The following is a 23,875-nucleotide window of genomic DNA, read 5'->3' as shown; positions in this document are numbered from 1 at the left end:
TTCCTTTGAGAAACCATCAACCATGCTTTTTGAAGTACGTGGCTTCAGGTTCTGCTCTTCTGCAAAGTCAGTAATCTTACTTTTTTCTCTTTGCGTAACGGAGTTATTTGTGCTTTATTTGTGATTGAATGGATATGTAACGGGATGCTCGCACCGATTTTTTTAACGACACTGTTTCTGACAAAAGTTTAAAATGTTGACATTCCCTCTTTGCAGAATGTTGGCAGCTCTGGTATTTATTCTGCTTTGTATCCAGCCTGGACACGGACAGGTAACACAGCAGCACCGTCCTGTGTTTTCATTCATTTTAAAACCAAGATCATGGTCAAGAGTGATCGAACTGTCAGTGTGTAAAGCTTGAATAATGCATGGCAAATTGTAACGGATACAACTTCTCATTAAAATAGTATTTCATGAATAGTTTTGTAGTTCGTCAGTATTTTCAAACAGCCTCTTGATCATCTCTCCACAGACCTGCACAGAAGGTTTTGCTTATGACCGCATGTCGAGACAGTGTATCGGTGAGTGACATGACTTCTGCTCACATAATGTATAAGTTAAATTGGGGGCATGTCATTAAGACCCGAGTGTGAAGTAGAATAAGTTCCCAAATTCACATATGTTGAGAAGTAAATGAATCACAAGCCCACAGATGTCCTGGATGCGGGAATGATCTCATCGTTGTATTCCAGATGAGGATGAGTGCCGTACCCAGCCAGATGTTTGCCGAGGAGACATGCGCTGTGTGAACCAGAACGGAGGCTACCTGTGCCTCCCGAGGAACTTGTACAACCAGCCGTACAGACCGGAGATCCCGGCCCTACCCGAGCCTGTTTACCCGGACTCATCGGACCCCTTCCTCCCAGGTCCACCGAGATCTGTGGAGCCCAGCTACCCCAGAGTGAGGACCACTGCGCAATGCATCCTGGGATATAGTCCTGCAGAGGATGGCACCTGTAATGGTGAGTAACTGACCAACTGTAAGTAAAAGTACTATTACAACAATGTACAAATACTCCACTATAAGTAAGTCATGCATTCAAAAAGTAAAGAAGTATCATCATAACAATGTATTAAAGAATTAACAGTAAACGTTGGTGTGTAATGTCAATATTATAATATGACATTATTTGATTGTCAATACTGATGAATATGTGTAATCAGTGCTTTTAACTACTTTATTTAGTTTGGTAGTTTAGTCCAGGGGTTCTCAACCTGGGGGTTGTGGCCCCTCCAGTAGGTCACATGACAAATGTAATGGGTTCTCAGATAGTTAACGGGCAGCAAAGAAGAAAAAGAAAAGTTCTGAATCTGTCTCTCCGCCCACTCCATCGAGTTTGAGTTGACAATTCTGTCTGATAACCAGCCAAGGTTAGTGTTGTAAACTGAAGCGAAACAAAACAAAAAACACTATAAAATTAATTGGTTGGATTTAGTAAAAAACATGGTTTTGCTTAAAATGACACATGAAACAAAAGAAAAAAAGTTAAACGCAAGTACTTAGTTATGTTTATGCAAGTAAACTACTTAGTTATGTTTTGGTAACAAATGGTTTGCCCGGGACACAAACAGCGGTCTACTGGGTGAAAGTCCCGTGTTTTGCATATTTTTTAGGAGTCAGGGCTGCAACCTTCAAGTCTTGGGAACCATTTTTAGATGAAAGTCCTGGAATCATTGCAGTGAGTCTTAAAAGGTGACATGTTATGGGTGTTCACATCATGTTTTAAGGGTCATTACTGCATTATTTCCTGTAAGAGTGGATGGTGTCTGTCTCTTACTGCAGCTGTTTGCAGTTTCTCCTCCCTTCGCTGAATCTCTGCGCGACAGATGTGAATGGTCTGAGAACGACAGGCCCGACATCTGCCGCCTCCTGCCGTGTATCACATGTTAGAGTGAAACTATAGACGAGGGACACGCGATAGAGGGCAGAAATTCAGTGCAAGTTATCAGAGATTACGGTTGAACTCCAGGGGGAACGTATGATTCCGGTCAGATCACAGGGACAGATGTCGTTTGATGCCCGGTGCAGCGACATTTCTGCCGTCACCCAGCCGAAGCGGGGGGGCGTTCAACTCCTCTCAGTGAAGACATTTCTGCTTTCTGATTGATTCTGTTGAATTTCACAACCGCAAGAATTCCCAGCTGTTGGATAAACACTAAATGTCTGATGCTGAATTTCCCCAGTGCGGCCAGCCGGGACAAGCTGTTGAAAATGGCCTCCTTAAAGTCCATTTGGGGTGTTTTGGATAAATCAGCCGTGACCCTGTAATGAGTGGAAAATGTGCACTTACAGAAGAGTTTTCTCTGAAGAGAGCTTTAGAGTTTAGCTCATGCACAAATACGGACTGTTTGTCTTTGTAGGGGAGAGAGGACCTGTCAGGGAATCGGCTCACAACCTTGTTTGGGTAAACTACACCATCACAGTGCCAAAGATGAGGTCATGTGTTGCCAAATCTGTTTCAAGGAGAACAGGCATGCCTCTGTTGAGGCCATTCGTAAACCAGTCCTCAGACCCTGGTGGGTGGATGTGTGTGTGTTTGTGTGTGTGTGGTGACGTAATGGGTTATTGATTGATGCTGCTGTGGGGCAGAAATTAAACAGACCGTGACTTCCCGTCTCAACCTGCAACAAACATTGCTTTGTCTTTAAGCTAAGGCACTACACTCCAACAATGTCACTAATGGCACCAGTGTGGGAGACTAATGGAACAAAGTAGGCCTTGCGTTTATGCATTTGTGGGTTTTGTTTTTCAGGTCAGATATTACTACAAAGGCCTTTTACAAGCAGCACTATGGCGTGTTGTAGTCTTATCTGTCTCTTAGCCGGTTTCTCGCTGCACCAGGTTACACACTTTACAAATAGACTATTATTAATCTTCCCTAGTGGTATCTAGCTAAGTAGATCCACTATGTGGACACCTGATTGCTGAACATCTTATTACAAAACCATAAGCATTAACAGCCGCCACGCGTCTGTGAAGAAACTGCACCAGATTTCAGACCCTGGCTGCAGGAATTTGCTTCCAATCAACCGCAAGATTAATGGAGAAAGTTAGCCGTGTTGAAACAGGAAAGGGCCTTCCTCAAACTGTTTACTCAAAGTTGGAAGCAGAATTATAGTCGAGAGAGTCATTGTGTGCATTAACATTTTCCTAAAAGGAGTGGTGTCGCTTTCTTGAAAAGCATTAGATGAGAAGAATGATAACGCCACGGTAAATTTCAAACTACAGCCAGAAGCCAATTAGCTTAGCATAAAGACCGGAAACAAGGGGAAACAGCTAGCCATAACACCTTCTATCTCGTTTGTTTAATCCAAACAAAAACGAAAGTATTAAAAGCCAAGAAACGGTCTGGCACAACTTGCGACCACAACTGCTTTTTGTATGGATTAAACCAACAAGATAAAGTGGTGATGGTATGTGGATTTGTTATATTTGGATAGAACCAGACGAGCTGGCTGCCCTCTGATTTCAGCTGAGATAATCGTCTCCTGGCTCCAGCTTCATATTGAACGGATCAATCTTCTCATCAAACTCTCATCAAGAAAGCGAATAAGTGTGTTTGACAAAAAGTTGAACTATTCTTTTAACTAGAATACAAAAGGGCATCGCCCGAAACCGGACACGAGACGACACCGACTTCACTGGGAACAGTTTTCACTTTGAGAACTACTTTCTCACAAAAAAAAACCCAACTAATTCCAGCCAGATTTTAAAATGACCCAGAATAAAGAGGAAAGACATGTTGCTGTTGGGTCTTTCATCTTTCATGGATTGCTCAAGCGCTCTTTCACACACACGTGATCGTCATATGACCCAGCAAGCCGAGAGTATTGTAGGTCAAATGATGAGGCTTCACTTGGGACTGTGCAGTTCATTTCCGCTCGTAACTCCGGTTTTGGGGATTTTCGTGTTTTTGCTCGAGTCGAAGGATTAAATGCTCCTCTGTGGCTTGAGAAAAAAACGGCCAATCTTGTAGGCTTTTGAAAACCCAAAATGTACAATAGCTGATCTGTTTGTGACATTTCACAGTTACAACTTGCTGATGATCACATTCAGTGCATTTTCCATTTGATTTGACAGCAGATGATGAACACAGCTGACATGTTCATCTCCATAACCAAGAGTACGTGGCATCAACAGCCACTGGGGGTTGTTTTAAAACAGCTTGTGTACAAATTTGGGGTCAACTGTTCCAAGTTTTCTCAGTTTTCCTACATGTGACGGACATTTCAAACGAACCCCGTCGGTCTTGTCTTCCCTGAAGCTGATCAGGTTTGTCAGCGGTGACCTCAAAGCTCGTGGGCAGCTCATGAAACAGTCTAAATAAGGAGCTGAACTGAAATGATCCTGCAGCTCGTGCGTGTACGTTGGAGATCTGCAGTAATGCTACACATGGGGTGCAGATGACGACCATTCAGAGAGGTTTTGACTGGTAACTGCAAGCAGGTGTCAGAGGGGCCTTGTAGCTGTTGGCCGGTGGCCGCCTCCGCCCCGGTGAAGGGCCAGCGATCAGTTGCCACAAAGGGCGACGGTCCCACCGACAGACGTTATCGCTTATCAAAGCTGCCTGTCCAAACAAAACGCTGGGCTCCCACCCACTTCCCCCCCAACGCTTTTCTAGCGATCGGTGACTTCATGGTCTGAGAACCAGAAACAGAGGTTGGAATTTGTGATTTGTCACATCCTCATAAGGAAATATGGCTATTATGATGTAGTGTGTGAGCTGCTCCAGAGGCGTCAAAGGAATTCAGATTGTAATCTGAGAAATCTTTATTCTTGTGCAAACACAACTGTAAATTGATGCTCTATTGAAATGTTAACTGTTCAGATGTTTTCTTTAACACGGGGTGGTGAAAACCTGAGTGTTGGAGAAACAGACTTTTGGGCAATCTGTCAGCCAGCAGTCTGGTGGACATGCTTTCCAGCAAGGCCTTTAGCGTTAACATCAGTCGACTGTGTAGCTTTTATGAGCTGCAATTTTTACCTTTGAAATATAAAAAAGGACTTTTTCCCCAAATTGTACTCTTTTAAATGTTTTTATCGCACACTAAAGTTCTTGTCTCTCTCCATATATCCATCTATCTATTTATCTTGTTTCTTACATTCTCCACTCGGGATTGAACTGTTTTCTTTTGTTTGTTTTTAACCACAAAAAAAAGGAAAAAAAACAACAATCAATAATAACACCCCTCTGTCTCTCTCCTCTGCTGCTTCTCTCTGTTCCAGACATTGATGAATGTGAGACAAACTCTCATCACTGTAACCCCACCCAGGTCTGCATCAACACAGCAGGCGGCTACACCTGCTCCTGCACTGAAGGATACTGGCTCATTGGAGGACAGTGCCAGGGTGAGTGATCATCTAGCATAAGAGTGACTTTACGTGTATGAACTTCACATTAGTGCTTAACGTTTTCAAAAGTATACCAATCACTTTATTCAAGTTGTGGAAAATCAAATGGCAGAGATGTGAGATGTGTCTGAGAAAGCTAATCCATCGATGAAGTTGTTGTGAATTGATGAAGTTGCTTTCAGAAACAGTTGGAACGCCCCTTAAATTGTGGTGCGTTCACAGTCTTTAACATCTTTAATGCAACCAGCGATCAAACATCGGGACCAAAAAGTGATTTCAATGATTTCTGGCGTTGATTGTATCAATTCTGTGATGTTTTCCTTAGAATCACCAGCGAGAAACAGTGATCCGACATCAGACATTTAAGTCCAGTCAGGCTGCTGAGAACAGACATGCAAAACGTCACCACATCTCCCACATAGAGGCAAAACACGTAGCATTTATAGCTGTTTAGTCTCTATTTGTAGTTGTTATGCATCTCTGTAGTTTTGTGTCTTTGTGGTTGTTTTGTATAATGTTGTAGTTGTATTGTGTCTCTTTGTAGTCATTTTTTCTGGTTGTTTTGCACCTTTTCTCTCTTTGTGCCTCTTTGCAGCTATTTTGCATCTCTTTGTAGTTGTGTTAATCATTAGTAGTCTTTTTGTGTCTCTTTGTAGTCATTTAAAGTTTCCTTGAGGTCATTTTGAGTCACTTCCTGGTTGATATGTGCCTCAAATGACTCAGGGCAATGGTCAAGTAGGAATATCAGTGCAAGTATTTCCTAAACTTAAGACCACTTTACTTGTAAAACTGTTGGATAATGTAGAAAAGACATTTCTGCTTCCCGTCTTCATTCTCACCCTCCTCATGGAGAACAGCGCCCTCTTCATGTTCTGTGCAGCGGAGCAGCTCAGCAGACATTTTGCCAAATCAAATAAATAAATCATGAAGAAGCAGTGTCTTATTAAGCTGTTTTTATTTATTTATTTATAATTTAACACAGTAGACAGACCTACAGCATGTCTATATTCTGATTCATAACCAGTTTGTCTCTTTCTGTCTCAACAGATATTGATGAATGCCGCTATGGTTACTGCCAACAGCTGTGTGCCAACGTCCCCGGCTCTTATTCCTGCTCCTGTAACCCCGGCTTCATCCTCAACCCAGACAGCAGGACCTGTCAAGGTACACACACACACACACACACAGACAGACACACACACACACAGGGGCATAACACTTGTCCTGTGCAAATAAACACACGCAGATGCACACATGCACACTGTTTCTTTTCCTACTTTGCTGCTCACACAGTTAAACACTCATGCACACCTCCGTGCTGTGTTAACCTCCCATCCACTGTTGTTCCTCCAGATGTGGATGAGTGTGAAGATGAACCGTGCAGTCACGGCTGCTTCAACACCTACGGCTCCTTCATGTGCAACTGTGACGAGGGATTCGAGTTGGCGTCCGACGGAACTACTTGCATTGGTGAGACGAGCTGGTTGTGGTTTTCATATTTTAGTGGCGATCAATCGTTTATATCTGGAAAACAACATTTTGTGACTTTGAAGCCAGTCTGTAGAGCATTAACGTTTTACAACAAACATGAAATATTATCATTCTAAATGAGCCAAACTATACATTATTCAACTAGATACACTTTAGATTTAATCTGGATTTTCTTCCATAATATAATATATCCCTAACACTGTCTTTCCATTAATCTATTTTCTATAACTACTTATCCAGTGCAGCATCACAGGAAGATGGAGCCTGTTCCAGTTGGGTATCACAGGCTGGCTTCTATACTGATGACAGACAAACATATTCATGTATTTGAACCCAAGGCTTTGGCATTAGTTCTGACCGCTGAGCCAGTGAGCATCGTTAATTCTTTCTTTTATTCCCTGTAGACTTGGATGAGTGCAGCTTCTCTGAGTTTCTGTGTCAGCACAGCTGCGTGAACACCCCCGGCTCTTTCTCCTGCGTCTGTCCGCCGGGATATTATGTATTTGAGGACGGCAGGAGTTGTGAAGGTAAACTTCAGGACAGAGGACAACTGAATAAATGTATATTTTCAATGTCTTTTTGGCGGGCAGTTTAGATGCAGTGTCAAATATTCGGGCAACTTTGAATGAAAACATAACTCACAAAGCTGCTGTGAATTGTCTTGTTGTGTTTGTAATCTTTATTTTATGAGGAACGTTTTGAATGTTATTTAATCCTGCTTTCTTTGATCACTTTTTGCTATGAATATTTTTTTCATCTATCACCTAAAATGTGTCTTATTTGAGTTTTTTGTGTGTGTGATTACAACAAACCCGCAATGCTCCGATAAAGCCAGCATTTGGAAAAGTTGCACATGTGTGTCAGCTAATGTTTAAGACAAGTGTCACCTTATGAAGTATTATTATGTGCTTTCTTTGTTCTTTGTACCATTTCCAGCCATTCTCAAATACCGTATTGTTGATGCTCTCTAAATGTTGTTTCTCTGATGATGATGATGATGTAACTGACTTTGATTGTTGTGTGTTTGATTTTAAAGATATCAATGAATGTGACACTGGTAACAACACCTGTACAACAGCACAAGTATGTTTCAATTTCCAGGGAGGCTATACATGCCTGGATGCTTTACAGTGTCACTCTCCTTACGTCGAAGTTGGTGACAAGTGAGTACTTCTACCGTTACATTTACGTATTCATTACCGCGCAGAAGTGAAATGTTATATGTTGCATTATATCTTAATACTGCCCCCTGTGTGTCCTCCGCAGTCAGTGTATGTGTTCTGCTGAGAACCCTGCCTGCAGGGACAAACCCTTCACTATTCTGTACCGACACATGGACTTGTCGTCGGGGCGCACTGTGCCTGCAGACATCTTCCAGATGCAGGCCACCACGCGCTACCCCGGCGCCTTCTACATATTCCAGATAAAGTCGGGCAATGAGGGGCGAGAGTTTTACATGAGGGTGAGTACGTCAGCGATCCATAAAACTGTAGACACCAACAAGTATCACATCTTTAGAGCTTTAAAGGGGCAGAGTTTAAAAGGTCTTATGTCATATAATAGTCCTTTGATAATTTGTCATAATTTAAATATTGTGATTTGTTATTATAGTGTGTATTAGGCTCTCAAGTCTCTAAATATCCCCCCAGCTAATAACAAAGGATAATAATTTGTGGACTTGAAAGCAATTAGACAAACTTGGGGAATACAACAAGCAATTTGGTAATTTTATGATTTAGAATAACTTCAACAAACTAATAACTAATAACTTTTTGAGTCTTGACACCAAATTTCTTTTGTGATTTGGAAGCTCCATCCAGTGATTCATGTTGGGCACTAAAGGAAACTGGGATTTTATCAAATGATAAGATATGATTTGGGGATAACAACACATTGTTTCACTCCTACAGTGTGCCACATTTGGGGGCACTATGAATAAAACTGGGTTTACATGAAATAACAAATGTTGGGGGTGCAATGCCAAATTTGAGGGTTATGGTGCTTGTACTTTGTATTTAATTTAAGGTCATGTGTTTGATTGTCGCAGTAGGAAAAAAGTCAAAATGTCTCATGTGAAAATGGGGCTGTACACCAAGTAAACACATACAGTGTGTTGAGCACAATGCCTGTAGAGAAAAGGGAGGATGAAGCACCTGACCTCGTCCAGTAGATGGAGCAATAACTTTGTGTAATGTTTTTGGGAGGGTGACTTTTCTTTTTTTAAGATATAGTCTTAACAGAGACTTTTTAGGAGGATATATAAAGACTATCTGCAGCATGAATACATGACCACATGAGCTTTTGCAATATCTTTCTAAAGTTACCTTCTGCTGCCCTAGTCTGGTCCTGTATGCACTACACAACACATTGACCTTCCTCGACTTTGTGCTCGTGTTTCCTGGTTGTACGTGATACGACAAAGCCCTGAGACTTGGATTTCCCCCGTCGTGTGCAGCTGTCACATTCAAAGCGTTTCCTGCACTTCATTCCTCACATTCCTCTCCTGTCTTCCGCATCTTTCAGCAAACCAGTAACGTGAGCGCCACACTGGTCTTGTCGCGGCCCATCAAGGGGCCCAGAGAGCTGGTGCTGGACTTGGAGATGGTCACGGTCAACAACGTCATCAACTTCAGAGGCAGCTCCATCATTCGTCTGACGGTCTTTGTCTCAGAGCACCCGTTCTGAGCGCCCCAAAATGAACTTTGACGCCCCCCCCCCCCCTCTCAAAGAATCGAGCTGCCCTCATCTGCAGCTGATGTCATGGTTTGTTTGAGACAGTTGATCACCTTTTTCTTTTTTTTATATCATTATGTCATCCATAATAAAGACACGTCCGATAAAGACTCCAAGATCAGCTGATGGGAAAAGCATCCCTGTGCTGGAATCCCCACCCTGGTTTAATGGACACTGGGCTTTTATGGCTGCGATACGGACTTTCGACACATAGGGGTATTTATGGTGTACAATTTCTGACATCCTCTATTTAGAAAATGATGGGAATTACCCGCACTGAGTACCAGCGTATACACAATACAGTTTATTTTTCCCCCAGTTGTCTGTGAATTTTCACCCCTTCAGATAAGCTGTGAAAGTAACTTTTATATGCCGAAATCAAGCGCTGTTTTTTTTTAATTATGAGACGGTTATCTGAGCTGAAGTGTAATTGTGTATTTGCAGTGGCAATATTTGAAATGATGTAACAGCCAGTCATTAACTGAATTATTGATCACAGTTTCTTTTACACCAATAAATGCCTTCACTACACAACTGTCTCTGGCATGAGCTGGCCCTGACGGCACACTTTATTTTAGGATTAATGTTTTCAGGAGGACTTTAACAAACTGTGTGATTATGAATATCAAATGTAGGGACACAAATTGGCGGTGCTGTAACAAATTTGTGGATTACATGAAATGTTGAACTTTAAAACTTTAGCAATTTTTGTCAGTGGGTTGCACAAAAACAAGGCTCTGGAACTCCTGACGCTACAGAAACATGTGGGATTATAATGTAATGTTGTGGGTAGACTATAACAAATAGAGGGATCAAATCGTATAACACAATCAGGGATTATATTGGATATTACATTCTAATGTAATATTTTTGGGGAGCTATTCCAAATATGGGGGATTTGGGGCTACATGTTGGAGCACCAACATTTGGGAATGTATCTTATCCGTTATATAGATTCCAAATATGGAGGATTTAGGGACCATAACAAACAACAATCTTTGGGGACATGACATGACATTTTGGGGGATTTGGGTGCACAATAAGACTTTTCACAATAATACTTTTTATAACAACGAATAAACTAAATTTGGAGGATCATGACAATGGGGGACATTTTACATTAAAAATAACAACTAGTCTGTAACTAAAGACATACTGGACCTGGATGGTGTAAACCGTGTTGATACTGTTCGGGAGTAGAAAACTAAACAGAAAGCGAGGCTGTTCGGGGAAGGAAGCGCAAACACGCAGTAGCCATCCGGGAAGAGAGAGAGACATAGAGAAAGAGAGAGAGGGGAGGAGGAGGGTGAGGGAGAGAGAGAGAGGGGAGGAGGGTGAAGGAGAGAGAGAGAGAGAGTGGAGGAGGGTGAGAGAGGGAGAGACCTGTTACTAAAGTGCTCCATAAACCTGCAGAGCTCACTGGCATTTCTCTCCAGTCGGCCCGTGAGAGAACTGCACCGCCGGATATGCAAACTGTATCCTAGTGAAGTGGAAACATCGCACAGGTAAGTTCCCTTTTTGACTGCTTTTGTTATGTGAAGGTATTGTTGATTAACTGCAATTTGATGTGTTCTGTAAAGTCAAAGCGACGCACATTCCCTCATATGTCCGCAACACAAAGTTTGTTGACTATTGGTTGAGGAAATTAAATAATTCAAACTCAGTTCGCAAGTAATCCTCAAACGGAAAACGTGTATAACACAAAAATATCCTCCAATGACAGAGAAGTAAAGGATCTGAGAGCACTGACATATTTACAAAACTGTGATTGGGAGGATTTTATTTAATCAAATCACTAACTTTTTAAGATTATAACAATATGGAAGGGGTTCAAAACAGTGTTACAACTAATAATTTGATATAATGAACCCATTTTGTGTCCTCAATAGCTGTTTTATGAAGAACTACAACTATGTAGAGGATTATATCAATATATCGATATTTAGAACACATTTTGGGGCGGCATAACATTTTCTGGTTGGCGCTGTACCATATTTTGGTGGTTTTGGTGACCTCCAAAATACTTTGGGATCATAAAAGTTCATAAATAGGGGGAGGGAAGTAGGAGCATTTTACCACATTTGTGGGTTTTATCAAATTCTATATTATTGGCCTGCAATGCAACCTGTTTTTGTGGAAACTAGATTAAATTTTGGGATCTTGAAACCACATTTTTGGTACACTGTGCTAAATTTGGCGATAGTGCCACTCTACAACAAATTATCAAACTGTATGGCAAATTTGGGTGATATCGGGGGTTTAGTGACCAAATTTGTTATTAAACAAAATAACAAATAGTGAATTCTTTGTGAAGTGAAACATTTGCCAAATTTTGGGGCACCATAACTCATTTGAGTATTTTGAGTGTTGGTACCCTGCTGGTATCACTGTGTACTGTGTCAACTCCAACCTCCACTTACTCTTTCATCATTGAAATATTTCCAGTTGCAGCCATGGAGTGCCTCAAAGACTGCTGCAAGAAGTTCATGAAGAAGAAGGAGAGGGAGCAGGAGACCCAAGGTAAACATGGTCGTCCTGCACAGCTGCATGTCAGACAGCTCTGACAGAGTGTTTTTGTTTCTGATTGTGTGATTTTTCGCTTGCTTTCAAGTGATCGCGCTGAAGATGCCTCCTAAGGCATCAGGATGGGAGCCGGATGGCGGGAGAAGGGGGGTCACAGAAGACTACCTCCTGTCCAAGCTGCCTCCGGACGGCAGAGAGGTGCCGTTCGTCCTGCCGACCTTCAAGGCCTCCTACATCCAACCCAGAGGCTCCCGCTACCCCAATTTACAGTCTGGGCCACAGAGTACGTACCCACTGAAAGATAACATCAGCTGGTTGTTCTCCCTTTGTTTGCATTCAAGATTCTTTTGAATTTTAAGGGATTACATCTGTTAATCTCATATACAAATGAACTGCAATGAGCAAGGATGTAGAAACCTGTCTTAGGTGTTTGTGTTGACTTAAAGGTTGGGCTGGAAACTTGATCCAGTTATTACAGTGTCTCTAACTACATTGAACACACAGCATGAAAAAAATTATATTGTGAGTGTGGTTTCCCATGCGCTTCATTCGGTACATCATGGCTGACAGGATTGGCTGGATTCTGGACGTGTGGACCTGAGGGTGGAAATCTGTTTAGCAGCAGTCAGTCAGACCAGCTTTGGGTTTACGTTCACATCGAGAACCGGACAACATCTCGGCTTATATTTGGCCAATCAAATGCCTGTTATCGTTCTGCGTTTCTTTTCTGTTTCTCTGGTAATTTAGAAAAAAGAAATCATGGAATGTTTAAATGTAAACATGTCTGTCTGCTTTCGTAGAATTCAAAGCTGACAGCTTTTCTTGTGAGTTACTGAAGAGCCGAGCTAGCTAACATTTGGTCCTCCAATTCCAGAACAAAGCTGAAACAGCTGAGACTCATTTGCAATCGGTTGGTCCTCTGCAGCTTAATTTCTGTCTATTTCATGAAGATTTTTTCAACCTGAATTTCTCCAGATGTCTTGTTTGCTTGACGAGACAAAGATCGTATTCAGGAAAATTACGCTTGTGCGATATATTTTCACGTCAACAGCGCCCCCATCAGGCCACTCGCCAGCAGGAAGTGTGTAGAAAGTTCCCCATCCAATATATGGTATCGGTATTTTTACAACATTTAATTCCTGTTCAACAGGTCAGTGGGCAAGTATCCCCCATGCTGCAGCCTGAAACACAAAGACAAAGGGTGACATATTTTACTCCACCCACTCTAAAGAGCCAAGGTTCCATAATGCCTCATGTGTCAAAGTTTCATTAAAATTAGCTTAGAGTCTACTGATGTATGACCTGACGTTTGATTACACAACTACCAGGATGTCCTGTTTCTAAATGAATGGCTGCAGTCCTTTAGTTTACTGAAAAGAATAATCTGGTGAAAAGGCAACTTGTTGACCTCCAGCCCTGTTGTCTGTCTGCAGGTTCAGCCCGGTGCACGTATGCAGAAAGGAAAGCAGAGCTTCTGGGCTCCAGTCACTTCAGCTACAGCCCTGAGTCCACCTTCCATCAGGGTCAGGTGGGCGAGCACCTCTCCCCCGGATCAACCCGCAAAGGCACGCTGAAGAACAGAGACTCCGGTCCCCAAAGTCCAGGTAGCAGAAACCTCATCCGCGCTTCGCTTACACCGTGAATCTAGATTATTTCAGAAATCAATCTGTGTACATTTATAGCTCACAGTTCTGCTTACTGTACGGAAGTTTGTGTCTGGATATCAACGTGCATATTCATCATTACATACCTATTCCTGAACATAAAGTAGACACCTATTTGTGTTGCATTACAGGAAATATGTGTGGTGGAAGAAGGACTTCTTCTTTAAGAGTGAAAGAAGATGGAGAAAATGGATTAGATTACGAATAAAGACATAGACACTGTTTAATTCTATTGACAGTAATGTAAATTATTGTATACAAGTTTTAATAAACAAATATTACTGCATACTGAATCAGTAGTTGTAAACAGTTTCTATGTTATATTTTTGTTTTATTGTGTATGTTTTAAGGCAATAAAGACTAAATTGATAAAGAATATGCATCTATTCAACAGTTAGTCCTGATTTACACTTTGCCTGCAGTTCTGCTGTTCAGAAAGAATAACGTTGTAGATGTAAGGATACAAAATTGCATTTATCGGTGATTTAATGACCGATACCTATAGACAAACTGAATCAAACCACCTTATTGTGGGTTGATGTTTTGCTTCCAGGTAGGACGCTGAATGTGGGCGACGAGCAGCAACTGAGCAGCTCCATGTTTGATCTGTCCAGCCCTCAGATTCACATGCAGGTGAGACTGTTCACTATCTAATCTTTATTCAGTCAGCGTTTCTCACCCTGTGTCAACCAAGACTAAATATAGTTTCACAGTTTCCACTGTCCTCAGCAGCAGAGAGGAACATATGGCAAACACGCCTCATAAGCTGGCGTTTTGATTTAAGGTACAAAGTCAGAAGGTCATTCCTTTCTGAAGAGTTGAAAAAGGGAGATGAACTATATTTTAAAGGGAAAGTTCACCTCAAAATCCCAAATTGTCATGACATACAAATCTTGTTGGGAGCCTTGTTTGTCCGTTGTGGGCTACCGTAGAAACCTGGCGGTGCAGCGTGGTGGTGATTACACTCAAATCAAAATACAGTTATGAATATTTTATTCCATTTCTGCTAGTAGATCCCACGAAATCCTAAACACTGGTCCTCTAAAGAGACCACTAGATAAGTGAAATAAATCCATTATATGTCTTTACATTCCAATTTATTATTTATAACTTTATTAAACCAGGATTAGTGCCTCACTGAAATCAAAATCTCTTTGTGTGTGTTATTGATTATGTCTCATTTGGGCCTCAAGAGAGCCTCTATGTATTACAGGAAGTGAACGGAGGTCAGCTTGTGAGTCATTCTGAAAATGATCTTACAGGTATTTGAAACCTTAAAGTGATGATTAATTTCAGCTTCAGCACTTATTCCTCCAGCTGACCCTGAATGTATCTCTGTTTGCTGCATATGAATCATCCATTGATTATCTTGGACGAAGCGCTATTTAATCAGTAATCCGCCAAGGAAAACAAAGAGTAAGTTGGGGCGTATTACAAACAATCAATCTAACGTCTCGCCCAAAACCGTGATAACCATTATAATGTCTCACTCTGGGCACGTACTTTGCAAAGAGCAACGTTAAAGCGATACAGTCACTGCTTTACTTATTGTGAACCGACATGGATACACTTTCTGTTCACCTTGCATGTCGGTTGATGACTTCATTATCCAGAGCAACATGGAGTGGGTGTATGATTACAGTTCTGTTTGCCTAAATGTTTAGCTTGGCAGCGTTATGAGCAAACATTTAGTAATGAAAGTGTGAAAGGCACAGCACCTTCGCAGAAGATCTAACGGTAAACAAATAAACCCGGGTTTCCTGAATAGGAAGGTAAAGCAGGTAAAGCAATAAGAACCAGTTGAGAGAATGTTAAGTGATTCCCTAACTTCACATCCAGCGCCAATTTAAACTTGACCAATACTTTAACTAGTGACATTTTCATCAGCCTCATCTACACTTTGGTTTCATTGCACACTATCAATTTTCAGCAATGTTACCAAAGATACACATAATTAACATTACACCTACTTAACATCATTAGCATTTAGCTCATTTAGCTACAACGTCACAAAGTCAAAAGCGTGTCTGTACTCTTGTAACATGATAGCGTTTTGTGATTCAGTGGAAACAATAATGACTCTGTCATGCAACGCTAACCATCTTTATGTGTGTTTGTTTTAACCTTCAGCGCTTCGAATCCGTCTCCAGCGTCCTCAGCAGCACGCCCTCCACGATTGGCTCCATTGAAAGCAGCCTTGGTAACTTAAATACACATTTGTTTTGTCTGCAAACAATTTCCCCTTTTCATGCTTTCTAGTAAGTCTGATTAAGATCACTCTGCATTGTGCAGTCATGAAAGGGAAGACGGTAATGTTGTTAATTTGGCGCAAAAGCGTATACATTTATAGCTCGTATAGCTCCACCATTACATCCAATAACATCCAGTAATGTGTTCCTGTTGTGCTGCTGATGTTACAGACTCCTTCACCCTTTCTGGGGACGAGCGGGATTTGGGGAAGGTGTGCGTCCGAGTGAGCTACCAGGAGACTCTGGAGCAGGTGTGGATCACCGTGGTTCAGGTAAGGTTACATGCTGTGAGAGGCGGAGAGCCCGAGAACACAAACGGCTCCGTTGTGCTCTGCTGCAGCATTTCTCAATGAAACCGTTGTGTGTCAGGAACACAGGTCTCTGTTAGCTTTTCTCGGCGCTCTATTAACTTTGGCTCGGACACTCGGGAGAAAAAGGTTGTTTTCTTTAAGACACAGAACTTTCCTCATTGATGCCGAAACACTGTGATGAGTGTATCTGTGTGTGTATTGTACAATCAATCTTTTTGTATTATTTTTTTGCTGCACTTGAACTATCCTTTGGGACATTTGGATGGACAAGTAGAGCACTGGGGTCGCACAAATATTCTTTTTGTGTGACATTATGTCAAAAATTTAGTCTTTCCTGGAGCATAAATGAAGCATATCATGCCTAAATAAAGGTAGAAAAGAAAAGAAAAGAGTACTTTGAGCATTAAAACATTCTCTACAAATATTAAAAAACACGCTAAAAATCAATACATGTACTCACACATACAGGATTGATTTATCTGAGGTTTTGGATTCTCTTGTTTTTTGTATTTATGTCCTTTTTTGCTAAGTAGAGCAATTTGCCCCAAACCTGTTTGCTTAAGAGCACTGTGGCGTATAAATAGATTCAACCTGCCTCGACTCAAACGCTATTTTCCGTCTTTCGTTATCAGTGTTCAGACCTCAACCTTGTTCCAGATGGAGTGGAACAGCAAAAGATTGGATTTAAAGGGATCATCACCCTCCCCAAACCCATACAGTTCAAGAGCTCGATCAAAGACCACTGTCAGGTACCGACCGCTGTCTAAAACCTGATATTTTACGTTTATGATCACAAAATGAATCGTAGCTCAGATTTTATTCTGGAGGATTATTAATAAAACAACTTTTGTACGCAAAGTTGAACTATTCTTTGCAGTTGAATAGTTTGCATCAGATGAATTTATTATTTCTGATTGAGTTGTGGGAAAAACATCACATTTCACTGTCTACTCTTCTAGGACGTGTCCTTCATGGAGACCTTCGTGTTTGCGCTGCATCTCCAGCAGTTGCGCTGCAGTGCTTTGGTGTTGCGACTGCAGACGCACAACCCCAAGAAACGCACGGTGGCCGAGTGCGTCCTCTCCCTCCGACAGCTCGGCCCTCAGGAGACGGAGCACTGGCTCGAGCTCAACTCTCCGTCCAAATCCTCTGTGAGTGTTCGCTTCACGTCAGGCCTCCAGCACTAAAGTCTATGATTAGTCTGAAGGCTGGTGTCCGGTTTTTTGTTTCCATTACATTGTCTGTCACTGGTAGCACAGTTTGAGAACATTTACAAAAGACGATCAGGAATTAAAGAATTATGATGTCAAACCAGAAGCAACTCGTAGAATAGATTTTTCTTTCGGACATTAGTCTAATCATTAGCACGGTTTAGCAGTTGCTAAATATCCTCCAGGTCACATATGATTTCCATTTGTTCAACTCCTCGTATATTATCTATAATTAAAAACAAAAGTATATTGTTTATTGGTTATTTTGATATTGGTGAGATTTGAGCAAATATTAGCATGCTAGTGCTCAAAGACAATGGTAAACATTTTCACCAAAACATGTCATCCCTACGGCACTCTGTTTGGACATACGCGAAAGTGTTGGACTAACACAAATTTGGACCTAATGATGTTGCTTGATGAAGAGTCAGAGAATCAGCAAAGTGATTACAATTCATCCTGAAGGGGACATGAATGTCGATACCAAATGTTTGACCCAAAATATCTCAAAAGTCCCCAAATATCGGCCCTAATGGTGGCACTGGAGGAAAAAGTCAGCGGATCCTCAAAGTCAGCGGTGTTAGCTGAGCGTGTCTTACCTGCCGTCCAGCTGTTGTGGCCAAGAGGAAAAACTTGCAGTGTGGGAATATCTCAGACTTTTATTATTTATTCTCCACCGTTTCCTATGTTGGCTGCTGTCTTTTATCACCCGTTTGTACGAGCACAGTCAGGACAAAGCACTGTGTGTGCCTCATAAAACTGTCCCCGTGATGCATTGTAGCCCACTGGCATGTACCGTACTCTTGGCCCTAACAGGGGAACGTTGAGGCTGACTTTATGTTGTTGCATAATCCCAGGAAATAGAGAAATGGGATTCATTATCAAGGGAAATTGGGAAACATGCTTCTATTGGAGAGAAGAAACCAGAGCGTGGATTCTGGAAATGTAAGACATGGAAAGTAGGTCAAACCTCAAACCATTTCAACAGCGGAGAGTGGTTTTGTTGATAAATGGATGCATGTCTGGCCAGTGACAGTAAAATATGAACCGTTTCTGCACTTAGTCAGACTCAGACGGTGAATCATCTTTCTGAGGGTCGATTTGATTAAGTGAGTGATTTTACCCATCTCGTGGACACAAAAGACACAAATTGTCCAAATCACTGTTAGTCAGTCGAAGCTCTTAAGAGTCAAGACAGCTGAACTCCTCAAAGGCTTGAACAGGAAAAATATCAGCAGCATTTTGAGAAAAAGCAGAGCAGCTGGTGGTCCAAGATGAGTCAAACACACAACAACAGCAGCTCTGTGAGGCTGGGCTTAGTCACTGTGATGCTTTGAGCTGAATGCTAACGTCAGAATGCTAACATGCTTTAAATAACAAGGCTAACAAGCTGATGTTTAGCAGGTATACTGTTTAACATATTCACCAATGTAGCATGTTAGGGTTCAGCATTTAGCTCTAATAACAAAGTGAAGCTGAGGCTGATGACAATGCCATTAGTTTTTCAGATATTTGTTCACCTGATGTTAACGCTAGAAGAGATGTCAGGGGATCGACAAAAGTTATTACAATTCATGCTGAGGGGAACGTGTCTCTAGACCAAACTTTATGGCGACCCATCCAATATTTGTTGAGAGTTCACTGAAGGAAAGGAAAGTCAAGGGATCACTAAAGTCATAGAGTGCTACAGGGACGGTGTATTGTTGTAGGTCAACACAAAAGTCGACAAAAAGTCAATGTGATTTTACCATTGGATTTTGGATTATTGCAGAAAACAAGCTCTATGGCAAACAAACGTTTATGATACACATTTTGATCAGCAAGATGATCTTCACAAACGAACGCCACTAACGTTTCCAATGAGTGGAAACACATTGAGGCTGTGAAGGTGGACGCGTTTGGCGTGATGGAGGTTTATGTTCCCGACCTCTGTCGTCTCACTTAGCCACTTGTTAGCAACCACCTTTTTCTTTAAGACGCGTAAAAGTTTCAAAATTCACAAGAGGGATATTTACTGAAAAGTTAACAAAAAGTTAATATATCTTAAGTTAACCACAGACCTTATTTCAGGCATCAAACCATAAACACATTCATTGTCATTGACTTTGACACGGGGAACCGGAAGTTTCTTATTTCTGGGTTTTAGGACTCATTCCTGCAGCACCATTAGGGTTCCTCTGGGGACCATGAACAAAATCCCCAATGCTACGACGCATGGCTAAAATCAATATTTGAAGGATTAATGCGGTTTATCTGCTCTGTATTATGCCTATGAGTCACGATAAAGTTTTTAAAAGTGAAATTCACAAGGAAAACTTCTAAGAATGTACCGTAGCAAATTACTGTACAGTGTAATTCTCAACCTTTTCAAGTCAAATGTAATATCTCTGACTTGTTGAAGGAACACATTTCTCCCCTTACAATGATTGTCCTGGTGGGGCTATTTAAAGGTCAAAATATTAAACGCCTCAAACTGCTGGTTCCAAGTCACAACCCGGACGGTTGATGCACTTTTTACGTTTATACGCCAATAATTAAAGGTCAAACTGTTGTAGCTTTGAAGACATAAACTCTTACAGTGAATCTTAGAAGTCTTCTAGAAAACTGCCCTGCTTGCTATGTGCCAAAGGGAAATGCAAGTAATAAATGACACATATGTTCATACCTCGTACAGTTTCCTTGTTGCTTGGGGTCACAAATATGTCGCCTTCATTCATGTCGTCTTCATTCATTGACAGCCTACTTACCTTTAAAATCTTGTTTGGAAAATCCCTCACCAACAGACATCCATTAAAGATTTAATATTTTGTAATTTTCACAATAAACACTTAAAGGAAATGAGGACACGAAAACTGATTTCTGTGTCATGAAAATAGTTTATACATATCTGAATATACTATTATAATTTTCTTTCAGGTGTACCACTCTGAGTTGCATCTCACCACCTGTTTTCAACCAGTCAACGGACGCATCCAGCTCCAGGTCCTCGCCGCCCAAAACGTCCCAATATCCTCCTCACCGCTCGCCCAAGGTACGACAGGTGTGACTGGAAAAACTCTGAAGTGAAATGCTTTGCAACTAAAAGAAAAAGAGTGATTCCTTTGTGATTAACATGCTGTTGTTTCCACCTCTGAAGCCTTTTTTGTCAAAGTGGAGATGCACCAGTTTGGGCAGGTGGGGATGAAGAAGAAGACTCGCATCCTGAAGGCCTCGGGGGGGCAGTGTAAGTGGGCGGAGACCTTTCACTTCCTCTTGGCCTCGTTAGACCAAGCCTGCTCGCTGTCAGTCAAACTCTACAGCCGGAGCTCGGTCAGGAGGAAACACTGTCTCGGACAGGTGAGTTGTTCTGACACCAGGTTTTCCTTTAATTGTTAATTCCCCGAGCTCTTTTTTTTTTTTAAGGTGGGAAAAGTTCTCGTTTTAAAAGAACACTCCAGGCCTCATCTCAATACACACACACATGTTGTGAAGAAAATGCAACGAGCTGAGGACTTATCGCTTTCCCAATGTTTCTGGCAGGTTCAGCTGGGATTCGACAGCCCCGCCCCAGAAGCGGTGGAGCAGTGGAAGGACACGATGGCTAACCCAGAGAAAGTGGTGTCTGCGTGGCACCGGCTGAGCGCTGCCTGAACCTCGTCTCCTCGCGTCTTCTTTACGCTCTACGGGCGTGACGCTCTCGTGCTGCAGGTCCAGCTGTGCCGGCTTGCTTCTCCACAGATGGACACAGTCTTGTGCACTAGCTGAGTCGTCCCCGACGGACGGGACTATAAAAACTACTGAATGTGCTCTGAGCTCCCCTGGGACACCAGATTTCCACTGTTCAGGTGCTCGGTTGTAAATAGGGGTTTCGAACAAAGTTTAATCGCTGGAAGTTTCGGGGGTTGTTTTTGACAAATTTAACAAAGTCAGCTTCACAGCATTTAGCTGTATATAATGCTGCATTTTGTAACTCACATGCCTTTTTAGGGAAAACCTTGTCACTCTGTTTCAATTGGATAGAAAGTTTACAAGCAGAGAAAGTCACCACAAAGCCAAACTCACTGTATCAGTCTGTAATTAAGACCCATCGTAAAGGATGAGGCTGACAATATTCTATACTTTTCTTATTGTCAACGAACCAAACAACGATCAAAATAACCATTTCTGGGTTCTTTTTTTCAGCTACATTGATTCCACTGAAGACGCAAATCTTTAAATACTAGTCATGACCACAGTTTCATTCTATCATTTCCTAAAACAGCTGGGCACTATAGTGATACAGCAAACATTACTTAAACATGCAATAACTGGATGTTTTGTCCACTTGTTTACTGCAGAAAGAAGTTGTGAACACAATATCATCATCTTTTAAGTTGATACGGCAAACGGTCATGAACATAAGTCCAACAGTTAATCTTTTTTTTAGCTTTGTTTTAGGTCTCGACCAACTCCTGAGGGATAAATCTGACTCCTAACCTGCTGAACGCTCCACTATGTTCACCAGCTAGTTGCTAACTGCGTCTGTCTGCTGTTTAGTGCTCAGAAGGTTGTGTACAGTGAAAAGAGCACTACATAAATGAAGTCCATTTACCATTTGTAGCCACTTTAAACAGGAGTAAATAGTGTATTTTCAAGGACTTTTTTATGTGGATTTATAAACATTTGGTCTGTTAGCGAGTGATGTGTTTTAATCGTTTTTGGATAACAATGAATTGAGGAATCAGTGATATATGACTTTCTTGTAAAATCAATTCACTGTTGGTTTTGGTCTTTTCATGGCATTCGTTGACAATAAGAGAAATATAAATATCACTTGATTTATCTTTTAATTCCCGTCATGTTACTGTAGAATACCAGAGTATCAAACCGTAGCTGTACGCTTCTGATGAAAGCACTTTATTTTTGATGTATTTAATGTATTAATGTTGAAAGTTTAGTGATTAAAAGTAGATGTCGTTTAAGTTATTTTGTGTGTTTATTGAAAGAAAGAAGTAAAGAGAGAATTAATGAAAAATAAAATGCTTTAAGTGTTAGTCTGTAGGTGACATTTCGTCTCAGCAGAATCCGAAATAAGACGAGGATCTCTTTAAGTTTGCACAATAATTCTGGGATTTTATGTGAATGATGGGCAGTCACTTGAAAGGAAAACAGGCCGTGACCTTCATCATGTACATTACACTCGTCACACTGAGTGCAGCGCCTGTTAAAATAGGTCAACAGCCATAAACCGCAGTGTCACTCTGTCACTTTTTATTGAAGAGGCCACTGGTTGAGAAACCTCAAGACAAACAGCAGGAGACTCTGCCACGGTGCTTCTCCTCCTCCTACTGTCTCTGGAACATCCTGTTTTTTCAATTTCACCCTTTATTATAAAGGCAATTTGATGTCACTACTGTATGTGGGCAATCACGACCGGAGTACCTGTAGAAAGGTTTATCATTGGTGTAGAGAAATCAAAACAATTTCCTTTCAGCTGCAGCACTTTGAAAAGTTTCAGTGCCAACACTTAAGAATAAATACAAATCTTACTTGCCAGTATTAAAGGGAGTGTGTGAACATTTTGGGGTTGTAAACATAACTATTCAAATTATCATTTGGAACATAAAGTAACATTTTCGTCATGGTAATATAACTTTTTGGGGAATCAAACTGTGTGGTTTATCATCCCAGATGGAATCCTGTCTCCGTTTCAGTCTCATAAAGCATGAGCTTGACTGGCGATGTGGTCTGTGTAACCAGCTGTAGACGTGGACACGCAAACACACACCCAGTGAACAATAAGTCTGTGGACCAAGAAAACAGAGTCTGGCGGGTGTTTGTGTTTAAAGTGTGTGTGTGACCAGGACAACCGGGCGCCCCATGTGACCTGGCCTGCGTCACAGCCCTTCATATCCTGGCGTGCCAAAACACCATCATCTTTATGTTACATAATGAATGTTTGATTTATGGTTAATGTTATACAGAGGGCATTCCAGACACACCTTAATCCTGTGACTTGACTTTACACTCAGAGGAGCTTGTTTGACTTTCACTCAGGAAAGGTGCTCGAGTCTCACAAGCAGGATTTGGGGTTTATTGTTCCTCCTTTGTGCTGAACAGATTCTTTTCCCGACTCTCATTTGGCCGGTTGCCACAGTGAGTCTGCTGCACATTCCAGTTGTCTTATAACCTCATGGTTGTGTCCGCAGGTTCCTTCACCTGGGAGACACAATGGAGGGTTTACAGGAGTCCTGTAGCAGAGAGCAGAGCTGTAAGAGTCATGCTTCACTCCTCGTACATGAAGGCACTTCCTCTGGTTTTCATTCAAAATAAAGGGTTGTGTAACATTACACGACACACGAACCCCTAAACTTATTAAAAC

The 23,875-nt window shown here is 41.6% G+C and overlaps 2 protein-coding genes across 2 annotated transcripts; both read left to right on the top strand.

Annotated features, from left to right (window-relative positions):
• Positions 1-22: 22 nt before the first annotated feature.
• Positions 23-10,099, top strand: fbln5 (fibulin 5; the record flags this gene model as incomplete). Its single annotated transcript, XM_079174186.1, has 11 exons — positions 23-66; positions 217-271; positions 473-521; positions 693-962; positions 5,228-5,350; positions 6,401-6,517; positions 6,707-6,823; positions 7,249-7,371; positions 7,881-8,007; positions 8,111-8,306; positions 9,368-10,099. The coding sequence occupies 11 exons, from the start codon at positions 23-25 to the stop codon at positions 9,527-9,529; spliced, it is 1,383 nt and encodes a 460-aa protein (XP_079030312.1). The 3' UTR covers positions 9,530-10,099.
• Positions 10,100-10,951: 852 nt separating this feature from the next.
• tc2n (tandem C2 domains, nuclear) lies at positions 10,952-22,493 on the top strand. Its single transcript, XM_079174754.1, has 12 exons — positions 10,952-11,082; positions 12,023-12,097; positions 12,189-12,383; positions 13,534-13,704; positions 14,318-14,397; positions 15,895-15,964; positions 16,185-16,285; positions 16,957-17,073; positions 17,284-17,475; positions 20,452-20,566; positions 20,672-20,871; positions 21,055-22,493. Exons 2-12 carry the CDS (start codon positions 12,031-12,033, stop codon positions 21,163-21,165), a joined length of 1,419 nt encoding a protein of 472 aa, XP_079030880.1. The 5' UTR covers positions 10,952-11,082; positions 12,023-12,030; the 3' UTR covers positions 21,166-22,493.
• Positions 22,494-23,875: the final 1,382 nt, after the last annotated feature.

Source organism: Pholis gunnellus (genome assembly GCF_910591455.1).
Source record: "Pholis gunnellus genome assembly, chromosome: 15".
NCBI classification, from domain to species: Eukaryota; Metazoa; Chordata; class Actinopteri; order Perciformes; family Pholidae; genus Pholis; species Pholis gunnellus.
Note: the sequence above shows the minus strand (reverse complement) of the source record. Positions and strands in the feature narration are given on the sequence as shown.

What these genes read in the sequence shown, in the direction of transcription:
- tc2n (XM_079174754.1), top strand. Translation starts at nt 12,031, where the DNA reads ATGGAGTGCCTCAAAGACTGCTGCAAGAAGTTCATGAAGAAGAAGGAG. An exon ending in ACTCTCCGTCCAAATCCTCT is followed by an intron (nt 17,476 to 20,451) that starts GTGAGTGTTCGC and finishes ATTTTCTTTCAG; the next exon opens with GTGTACCACTCTGAGTTGCA. An exon ending in GGAAACACTGTCTCGGACAG is followed by an intron (nt 20,872 to 21,054) that starts GTGAGTTGTTCT and finishes TGTTTCTGGCAG; the next exon opens with GTTCAGCTGGGATTCGACAG.